This window comes from Anabas testudineus, chromosome 21 (genome assembly GCF_900324465.2).
Source record: "Anabas testudineus chromosome 21, fAnaTes1.2, whole genome shotgun sequence".
NCBI classification, from domain to species: Eukaryota; Metazoa; Chordata; class Actinopteri; order Anabantiformes; family Anabantidae; genus Anabas; species Anabas testudineus.
In genome coordinates this window covers 11335144-11346305 of record NC_046629.1, presented here as the reverse complement: position 1 = coordinate 11346305, position 11162 = coordinate 11335144, and the positions used below count along the sequence as shown (strand labels likewise).

Below are 11162 nucleotides of genomic sequence, written 5' to 3'. Positions count from 1 at the left end.
TAAACGCACAGACCTACGGGACTTAGTGCCACGGTTTGATTTGATTTGATCACCTCTTTGACTATAAGTTGAAAAAACATATTTGTACAAAAGCGGAGCGGAGACAAAGGGGACGTGACGTCAGACGTCATCTGCATGCTGCGCAGTATTTAAGGGGGACAGACGCAGAGGACGGAGTCGCTCTTCTCCTGCGTCTGCGAGACTTGCATCTCTGTCGGCTTTTTCTGACTCAACCTCCGGTGAGTGTCTTATTTCCCCCCTCTTTCTGCGTTCATCTACTTATGTGCAAGAGGCGTTTTGAGCCTTGTTGTCGTCGTCGTAGTCGCAGCAGAGAGCTGGTTTAGTCTGAATTTTATTGCGTCTTTTCGTCGTCGTGCGTCAACTCCAAATGATATCAGCTGTGGAGGGCGTCATGCGACCTAACAAAAGAGAACCCACTCGAAGGGAAAGAAAACGAAAGTCTGATTTGGTGCACGGTCTGCAGAAAAGTTGCAGTGGCTGTAGGACGTGACGTTACACTGCAGATCGGCTGCTTCGTATATGAAACGACACAAATGCTCCATCCTATTAATTAACTTAATCTCAGCATGTGTGATTTTTTAATATTCAGTGCATGTGCGCCGCCCCGAGTCCCTCTGATTGTTCAGAGTGGGGGGGGTGACATGAGTCGAGCCCCGTTTGCTCATCTAGATTGATTAAAAGGGCGGTGGTCCCTCAGCTGCACATGTTCACACCAAACTACTGTTGAATCAGACGCTATTGTCATGCAGCGTCTGCTGCTTGGATTTCAATGCCCTCCTCAGCCCTTAAATGAAATTTGGAAATTGTTTTGAAGGTATTGTTTGGGTTTATTTTCCCAGGTGTGAACTCGAGACTAACCTTGACATTTTTTTTGTTTTGTTTTATTGTCCATTTAGCCTCACTGCAAACATGGCTGACAAACCCGACATCAGCGAAGTCACAACCTTTGACAAGAACAAGCTGAAGAAGACAACGACTGAAGAGAAAAACTCACTGCCAACCAAAGAAAGTACGCAGCATACTCAATGAAGTCTAAAATATTGCGGTGACAGATAATATGTGGAACTAATGATTTAAATGTTCTTCCTCTTTTTGCAGCCATTGAGCAGGAGAAGGCAGTGTCATCATGAAGACCGGTATTCCCCCTCTGTGCACTGTACATTCCACAAGCCTCGCCTGTTTTTCACTCTTTACAACATGTATTCCAACTCTGTAATTGACACAACGGTGGCCGTGCAACCCCACAGCATGCACTTGCCTAAATGTCTGTACAGTCGAGTGAGTGGGTTCCTGTCATCTTCTGCGGCTCAGTCTTCAGTGTGCCACTGAATGACGTCATGACACGACTGAATGAAACCGACTGAATTGCAGCTCTCTTCTGGCCGCTTGTGAACGCTCAAAGAGCTGTTTTTGTAAAACATCTGGAATGCACAAGTTTGTTAAATATGCAAAATAAAAAAAATGTAAATAGACTAATGTGTACTTGTGGTTTTTACTCTAGATTCTGCTATTCACAACTTGGTACTTCCTGCCACTTGCCAGTGACTGCTATTGTAGAGTAACTTGGACAATGCTGCATTTCCTGCAGAAATGCTAAACCTAGCTATATATATAGTCAAAGGTTTCTTTCCCTGCAGCTGCTCCAGGCTCCTGTCCAGTTAAGCCTGAACAGGAGCATATCCCCCAGTCTGCCTGCAGCTGTAGCCACACCAGTTTCCCACTGTGAAACTGCAGAGGCCATTTTGAGAATCTTATGTTGGTCAAGAGGTCTCATCACTTCCCATGGCCTTCAGATGCTAGATTAAGTCAGAATTGTTTGTGGCTGTGCCATTATAATCTACCAGATGTAGATGATACATCTATACTGGTCAGAGCGGTGTAAAATGTACATAAAGTAAAATAGGTTTGGGTATTGTCTGTGCTTAAATGCTTGGACCCGTCCTAAAGCCACTCCTAATTTCCTGACTGGATTTATTGTGCTGAAAGGTGAACTGATGTCTCAGAACACTTGCACTCTGGAAAGAGGCAACCAACTTGCCTATTTAGGATTGTAACTATTCAGACTACATTACAGTGTGATGAGGACAGTTGAAAGTGACCTAACAAAAGTCTTTGTCTTGGTGACCTAATCAAATGTATAAACCCAAGCACTGACACCACTACAGTATTTAGATGCAGAAAAGAGGACCTGTTACTCTGCTGCACAGACAAAGCAGCTCTATCTCATGTGGAGGGAGACGGAGATTACGTAAGTGCAGCGTGTCTATGGACCATAACAGCTGTGCTGAAACAATAATAGGCTCTGTTGAGGGACTGGCACAGCGTCACATTCATCCTCTTTCCCATGAGGCTGCATTTAATCTAATGCCATTTTTAGTATGGGAAAAAGGACATGTTCTTTTTTTTTTTTTTTTTTTTTGCTTTTTAAGACAACACAATTTGCAATCTGGTCGCACTACAGCTCCTCCGTGTGCTATAACAATTTGTGCTTTTGGGAGCATATTAGTCAGGATTACAGATTATGAAGCACTGCTATACGTTGTTGCCTTCTTCACACACTTTATTTAAGCTGTTTAATATCATATCTGGCCTCTTAGACTTAAGAAAGCACAGCATCTTATAAAATAGAAAAAAATAACTTTCCTCTGCACTGCAACCAAACATGATGGATGCATATACTTCTGACTCTGCCCATGGCTACATCCATATTGTGCTTTGAAAATGAAATCACACTGGAACTGCTGCTGCTTGAAAGGTACTTATACTCTATATCAATACCTGACATTGTACTGCACTAGTGTATAGTTTATGAGCTCATGGTCTTGGTCAGACACTATAAAAATCGGCTGTTATGTTTCAAGTCGGGCTAATGTTATCTCTGCAGCCTCAGCTGAATCACTGTTTTTGTGATTCTGAAACCTGCCTCAAAATGTGTTTTCATATACACAGTGCTCTGCTATGTGTTGATGTGCCTTATAAGGCCACACCACAAGTCTGTGAGTCACAATGTGTGAAACAATGTGAGGTGACAAGCTGATCATACCCTTCTTGCGATGGTTTCACATACGTTCAGACATGGCGTGGCAAATACATGGTTGATTTTGAAATCCATACAAGCATGACATGTATGGATTTAATAAACACCTGTATATTCTTAAGAAAAGCCACCAAAGAATGGCTCACCAAACACACCATTTGTCTTCAAAAAAAACAGGAAATGCTACAGGGGTAAAAAACAAGGCTAGTTCCTACAGATTATTATTTTTACACGCATAAGGAAGTAACAGGATATCACAGCTGTTAGCAACAGCATATTGAGAGTCACCTCTGTGTCTCTGCTCCTTCCTCTGATTCACTCTAAAACTTGATAGCCCAGTCCACCTTTCTAGTGCTTTGTCCCGTGGTTTTCACATATAATGAGATGTTGCTGTGTTGTTCTGTTGAGCTGTAAATTAACATGTAGTTTACTATAACATACTGATACTGATTACTGATTTAAACAAGACAAGAATCATTGAATCACTGCAAGTGTTAGTGATTTCAGGAATAAGTTGTGCCTGTATTCATATTTAGTATTTCCTTGTCATACAACCATTCAATTTTACTACAAAAGCAACACTGCCAGTGGTTTTACGTAGGTGTGTTGCTGTGGGATAACATATGGACAAGTATGGAAATAAAGGTTTCTCGGGTAGACTTGTTTAGAAGAGCTGCAATGTGAAATACAATGGAGCAACAGAAAACTATTTATGTTTACACTGTGCACATCTATACAATGTTGAAACATGTTTAAATTCTCTGCATGTCCCAGCATGTGTCTTGTCTATAGGCAGAGCTTTGCATTTCTGGGGGCTGTTGGTATGCAGCAGAGAATTAATGTCTTTGAGCAGTACATACCTTAAGAAAAGTGTTTTTATTTTGTTATTGTTAGAAAGAACAATGTGATCAGAGGCATGTCGTTTAAGTAGGGGCCAGCTGACTGTGCAGTGCTATACATATTGTAAATTAGGCTGGGTGCTTTTAGCCACCTTCACCTCCGATTCTATTCATGGTGCTACATTTCGATCATAAAATGAGTCCAAGCAAATGGTTTGTATGATAGCATGTGTATATATTTATACTATTTACCATTAACCATAGGCCTGAAACTGGGAGAAACAAATGCATTCGTCTGTGATGGTTCAGTGTCTGTAGGCTCTGAATTCAAAGAGCTCCAAGGAAAAGACAATTCATCTTTGTCTTCATTATCATACCATGGTGGGAAAAAGCACTGCTGCTATTGTGTGATAGGTGGACACAAAAGCTGAGGGTGTGACCTGACCAATCCAGGGACACGCCATACCAGTTGCTATGTCTGACCAAGAAACTCCAAGAAAGGTGCCTAGAGCTATATTTGAGATTTGTGGCAGTGGGTAAATCTATCTGGCAAACAAACTGACCACTTAGCAGACATGCACAAATATCTGTTTTCCTGTTTATTTTGGTGGGAGTTAAAGCAAAGAAGCTATTTAAAATTTAAAACAGCTATTTAAATTCTTAGTTACAGAGTGAATATACAAATACACAGTAAATACAAAGGCAGCGCTGCAAGGCCTGTTTCTTTTGCACTGAAGGTTTTTAGAATAATGAAAAAAGCACACTTCTACATGGACAATGTACCTTGCTTGTCAGTCCTAAAATTACAGAATTACACGACAAGACTGACATAAGGTAATATGCTAATAGTCATTGTGTGTGGTAGAGACAGGAAGTAAGATAAAGAAGTGTGAAGTGAGAAGCCAGTTTATGTGTTATTCACATGATGTATGGCCCGGACATAAGACTTTTAGGCAGATAGACATAAATGGGTGAAAATGCCAAGCTTGGATAAGCTGTCATATAAACTATGAATATGACAAAGCAGTTAAGAGAAATATCTGACCTCTTAGGCTTTGAGTGAGAGAGACATTTTAAAAATGAAAATCAAACAGACATTAACAAACACTAAGTTGTATATATAGATATTTGTTGAGGGCAAACTGCTGAATTGGTTCTGCTGGCTCACATGCTGAGTGGGTGGTCCTTTTTCACTTGGCAATCAGACAAAAAAAAAAAAACACATTAATAGACATGCTCTACAGGGACAGAGTTATTAGGCCACGAAGAGCTGAGAGGTAGAACAACGGCTTTTCCTTATTGCCATGCTGTGTCACAGTCACAAGTTTAGTCTGAAAGTGCTGAGGCCTGTTTACGTTGCAGGAAACAAAGTAGTTTTAGTTTAAGAAAATAGCACTTCTGTTTATCCCGAGTTCAGACTAAAGGTCAGTTTGCAGCACTGACCAGTGTGCCAATTAGTGCCTTCTCAAAACGGTCATACCTAACCATTTGACAGCAAATGACACACATGAAATCACCCTTGCAGTTTTGTTTTGTCTCACTTGCTTACATGTCAAATTTATGGCAAGATCATAATAAGACAGGACATTGATACATGATTGTTGTGAACGCTGTTACTGGACACAAACGACCAAAGCCTCACTAATGGCGCTGCCCTGTAGTTTAGTGTTTTTGAGCTTGATTAAGCAGGATAGTGCTTCACTGTGTGTCAGCTTCTCCTCCTACTTGTGGAGTCAGAGTGATGCTTCTCTAAAATTTGCAGAGCTGCTTATTACACTGTCTGTCTGTACAGAATTATATTTGTGCAAAATGAAGATGTTTCGAGTGCCCACAATGTGCCATTTTTATTTTTCTAAAGAAGTGGTGTCATTTACATACACTAGTCCTGCTTGTTATAAATATTGCCTAGTAGCTCTTTCACATCTCACCATCTAGCATTTTACAGTTACCCTCTATGGTGTGGCAGCTTCTTTGTGAATTAGTCTCAAAGGTGTGTAACAGGATGTGGTTAAAAAGCTGCAGTGCTATACTGTGGCAGCAAAACTCCACAGTTAAATCAACTGTGCGGGTGCATGTCCATCGTATACAGACACATTTAGCTTGACAAATACATTTTGATCGCCTGATTCCACCTTGTAGATTTTATAATTCTAGATTGTTAGCACCCAAGAAAGACAGGATGGAGATGTTCTTCATATTAGATATATTAAAGATAAATAATGTGATGATGTAGATAAAAACAAATCTGCTGCAAACACCCCCATCTGTTTCAGATAACGTCAAGATTTTATAGTGTGAGCCAAGATTTTTCATACGATCATCAGAAGTATCTGGCAGTGCTAATGAGCATTATGTGAGAATTGCACTGTGTGCATGTGGCAGCAAATCACTCCAAAAGCTGCGCACATAATACATGATAATGGTGCCAGGCCAAATCAGGGATTTTAAAGTTGATCCTTGGTAAAGATGTGCAGCCATGTTTACATCTGTGATAAAGCCACAAAAGCACACCAAGTCCCATTACATCTATTGTGTCCTGCAACCATGTTTGCAGTAGTCTAAAAAGCTTGTTATGCAACAAGACAGCTAAAGCTAAAGTATTCAGATTTGCTCCGAGAATTGTGTGATGTCTCTTCAATTAGTGTGAATAAGCAGTTGGAGATGTGCGCGTTTATGTGTGTATATCCAGTCAGCAGTCTGTTACTACACCTAATCAAGATTAGCTTTAGTGCAGCGCTGTTGTTTTACACTGCACTAGTTTAGCTATGTGCACTCATTGTACGAGTGCACAGCTTAGTTTCACACATCTGTGGAAACTGTCTTGACAAGGTTTTTGAACTGTAACTTCAGACTTCTGCTATTTGTGACATTTTCTGTCTTCCTTTGTCACAGACTCTTTCCACCTCATGCTGAGCACCGCTACAGAACAATCTGTAGGCGTTGCATACAAGCCACATCCCTGCCTACCCAGATCATACATTATGCAAAATTAACCAAGCAAAAATGATTAGTTAGTTAGGTTAGGTTATTAGGGAATGAATCATGCCTGCACGCGTTTTAAGCGCATTGTATAGAATCACCCTACAAACAAAATGCATACACTCCACTCACATTTTAAATGTGTTCATACATAGTTTAATAACATAAAATACAAACACATAGTTACATTTTAGAGGTTTAACATACCACACTTTATAAATATATATATATATATTTCTTTTTTGTGTTTGTTCCAGCAGACTAGAAACAGGAAATTAAATCTGGTTGTTTTCATTTATTCAGACTTTAGCTGACAACCACCAAGTCTATAATAACAGTGCAGCCTTTTTAAAATCCATTCTCACAAGCCTATAATTCCTGCAATAGTACAGGAACGTTGAACCTCTTGTGCACAGACACTGTAGGAGATAAAGGTGATACTGCAGCATGTCTTATCCTGTTAGGCATGCAGTTTACATGACCACTGCACTGACGTGAGGTGGGTTCTTTTCTTGCGGTACATAGTTGTGTAATTATACCCAGCATGGACTTTCTGTGTTAAGAAGAACCAGGGGCAACTTTGAACACTGACCTTTTTGGTCTTGTCACTTCAAAAGGTTAAACGGTAAATTGCACCCCTACAGACATCAAAGAACAATGCAAAATCACATGAACGTGCCCCTTTAATTGCAGCTTTGATAAAAAGCAGCATGGAAAATATGCATTACTTTATTACAGATGCATGAAGGAGTATGTTTCACCCCTGAACTAATATTTACATTTTGTGCAAATTGTACTTTTAAGTGCAAAACATTGGAAACTGACTTAAATAGAACAAAAAATAGAACTTAATGGAAAAAGCAGAGCAGTGATTAAAAAACAGATTAGGTCTTTAGGTGATAGTAATGTCTAAAGCACAACCTCTTCTGTCAAACTAAATAATGAAAGAGGCTGTTTGAAAGGGAAATGAATTTAGATGTAGTCATGTGGCAGGAAGTGCACAGGGGAAGTTCCACCTTAACCAACCACAGATTTGAAGAAATAGAAGTCAACCTACATAGTGCAACAACTTTAGCTGTTGCTCATGTTGTTCACTTGTGTGTAACAGCCAGTCAGAATTCACAAAGTTGGGCGATTCACAAAAAAACATTGACACATTAACTCAAGGGTGGCCAGTGTAAGGCCTTTGTTTGAGACTGTAACATGTTTAATAGGCCGCTGTAATCCCTCTGACCAGGCAAGTCCATTAATAAATAATGGTGAGCCACGAATCGACCCTCTTGAGACGTCTGGTGCGCATTAGCCCACCCTCACAGTACAACAAATCCATGCCCAATGCTGTATTATTAATGAAAGGAGAACGAGAGGTGCCCAGCTGAGGCCAAAGTCTGCACTGCTGTCACATCTGTCATGTCGAGGAGCAAAAGTGTCTGTCGAATCTTACACGCAGACACTTGTGCTGAGTCCCCCAAGGTCCGTCTCAGTGGCTGTACAGGGCTAAGTGCCATTTACTGTAGCAACAGCATGTCATTGTGTAATCTGTTGGCAGCAGATGTTACAGAAGGAGCACCTGGACACATAAGAGCCATATATAGGAACCCAGTCAGAAATATTTCTCAAGTTGAGATTATTGCACCACTGCATGTTTCCAAACGTAATGCATGGTTGATCAAGTGTAGGGCTTAAAGAATACCACAATGCAATGTAACAGAAGGTCTTACTATGGGAAACTTTAAAGTCAGATTATCTCATAAACTAATTAAAAATATTTCACAAAGTGCAAAGAAAATCCCGCCTAAACACGTGTGACTGTTATACAGAGTTTGGTCAAGTCTAAATGTATTCCAACTCATTACCTCTAACAGTGCACTGCAATGTTTTTGATAAGCTGCGGCCCATTTTCTCAGCAGTCTGTTCTTGCAGCACATTCGTTGCTCATGTCATCTCCCACTCAGGGCAGGATGTGGTTGTGTACACAGATCACTTTCAAAATAACTACTCAACAGCCTTGTCTTTCCTTTTATAGTAAAATCCTTGCTAAATTTGCCTTGGGTCCGTGTGAGTGGATAGAGGCAACTAAGTATCTCAAAACATAGCCTACAATTTGCAGGGGGTGTTAGACTGGGGTCTGCTGTGTCCAGTATCAGCTACATGATTTGATTATAATATGTCCGTAAGTTTGAAGCTGATTGGAGAAGAGCAATGGAAGTAGTGGCTGAATTCTAAGAAGAGAGGAAGGTTGTCAATGCCGCAAGAAAATGCTGTGTCACTTGCAGCATTATTTTGTTGCTACTTTCAAAACAGCAGGAACAGAATCAGAAAAGCAAACAGACCACTGACCCCCCAGTACTCAACCACTGTTTTTAATATGCCCCAACATCATTCAGGAAATGACACAACCTTCTTTATTAAAAGAAAAATGTATGAAACCTGACAGTGACCTCTGGTGACAGAAAAGTGACTCATAGTAATAATACAATTCCTTTCACATACTGCTGAGAGTCCTTTTTAGATCTTTGCATAGCACATTAAACCACTAATCACAGGTCAGACCCTAAAAAATATTCAAGTGACATAAAGTCATAGAGCAGATTCATTTTCTTTTCATTTTCATTTGTTAGATGTCAAGGTACACAGCAGCTCAGGGCCTTTTGTCTACTCCTTGGCTCTTTGTTGTTGGCAACAAAGTGAACAATGTCTCCCCCTCCTGGATGAAATCCTAATTGAAGAAAAAATGGAAAAACTTGATATTATATTTGTGGTAGTTGTGGAATAATTTATTTGGACTAGGCAACAAGCAGACTGTAAACTTATACAAAAATAAATGAGGAGAAATATGAACTCAAATGTAATATAGAAAAACACACACTAACTCAGATCATTATTTGTCACTTAACTACTAGAACTTAAGCAATTATTGTATTAAGTCATTTAAAATATATTTGCATGCTTCACCCAAGAATATAATATATACTACATACTATATTCTACTTGCTAACTTAACTGAACCACTAAACTGCATCGAAACCTTGCTTAATGAAAGTTCGAGCTGTTTGTCGTCTGAATGCCCGGACTTCCTGAACAGACGAGGGCGCTGCCAAGTGGGAGTGTGTAGTGTGCAGACGAGGCTGCAGCACCTGCCATTTTCCTCTGCACTGCGTTCAGACGACCACTTTGGCAAGAATACACCTCTAATGTATATGTATCCACGCTCGAGATGTCAAGATGTAGAATCAGGTTGCAGACTAGAAAAGCAACACGTCTGTGTGTGTGTGTGTTTTTGTGTGTGTGTGTCTGTGTGTGTGTGTGTGTGTGTGTGTGTGTGTGTGTGTTTGTGTGTGTGTGTGTAGGATTGTGAGAGATAATAAGGGATAATTACAGAAATATCTCTATGTGATGGTGGAGAACTATCACAATACACAATTACTGACTTGTTTAGTGCAGTAACCCAGACTAGAGAGTAACTATGTTATTGCACATGTCGGCTCACTGTCACACTGTCACACTGTCATGGCTTATTAGGATACATAAATAACTTACTTGGGGCTATGTCATAAACTAAACCTAAACCTAACTACTGTTTTTCCTGGATTAACATTTAAGATTTTAAGCATGTGTGTTCAGCACGATGAATTCTGGTTTAATATTTGATAATATCATCCAGTTCTGGAGCTCAAGTGTGTATTATTGTTGAGATAAATGGGTGCAACAATGGGAGTGTTAGCTGTGACCTCTTGTTGAATAATCAGAGAACCTGAAAGAGTTCTGCTTTCTCATTTCTAAAGGTACAGAAGAGTAAGACCAGATGGTGGGGCTGACTTTGAAAGCGTGGAAACTCATTAAACGTTTTATGGCTAAACTTGAAATTAGCAGGTGTGAAAGGGCAAAGCTTTGTGTGCTACCTGTGAGCGGGACATCAAAGAGCCGCAGCTGTTAATGACAGGACTTCACATGTCTGGGTTCCACAGTTGGCTGATGCAGCTAATTATCCAACAAACATACAGCACAGTCACATCGCATAAAGAAGAATTCAAAGCTTACGGTGCGTCTGAAGATTCACTAAAACAAACCAATAGCATACCCTGCATGTGACATTTGTAAAACATGGGATTTTTCCTCCTGGTGATCCACAGAAAGAATCTCATGTGGTCCAGTATTGGATTTCAGTGAAGAGAGAAGCACCCCTAAACATAGTCCCCACCCCCCTTACAAACACAGTCCTACCTCCAAAAGTCACAACCTATTGCTCACAGTGCAGTATCAATTCACAGAGTGTCAACCCACCT

At 40.2% G+C, this 11162-nt stretch overlaps 1 protein-coding gene and 1 long non-coding RNA gene across 2 annotated transcripts; one reads left to right on the top strand and one right to left on the bottom strand.

Moving 5' to 3' along the window:
• Window positions 1-96: 96 nt before the first annotated feature.
• On the top strand, window positions 97-1493 carry tmsb4x (thymosin beta 4 X-linked). Its single transcript, XM_026376849.1, has 3 exons — window positions 97-239; window positions 918-1030; window positions 1120-1493. Exons 2-3 carry the CDS (start codon window positions 931-933, stop codon window positions 1149-1151), a joined length of 132 nt encoding a protein of 43 aa, XP_026232634.1. The 5' UTR covers window positions 97-239; window positions 918-930; the 3' UTR covers window positions 1152-1493.
• A 7730-nt stretch (window positions 1494-9223) lies between these two features.
• Window positions 9224-11055, bottom strand: LOC113173853. Its single transcript, XR_003299845.1, has 3 exons — window positions 10958-11055; window positions 10779-10857; window positions 9224-9595 (listed from the first exon to the last, which is right to left on the bottom strand). It is a non-coding gene; the product is annotated as an uncharacterized LOC113173853 (long non-coding RNA).
• Between the last annotated feature and the right edge of the window lie 107 nt (window positions 11056-11162).

Coding starts and splice junctions, on each gene's coding strand:
- tmsb4x (XM_026376849.1), top strand. CDS start 931: ATGGCTGACAAACCCGACATCAGCGAAGTCACAACCTTTGACAAGAAC. Junction 1,031..1,119: donor CTCACTGCCAACCAAAGAAA/GTACGCAGCATA, acceptor CTCTTTTTGCAG/CCATTGAGCAGGAGAAGGCA.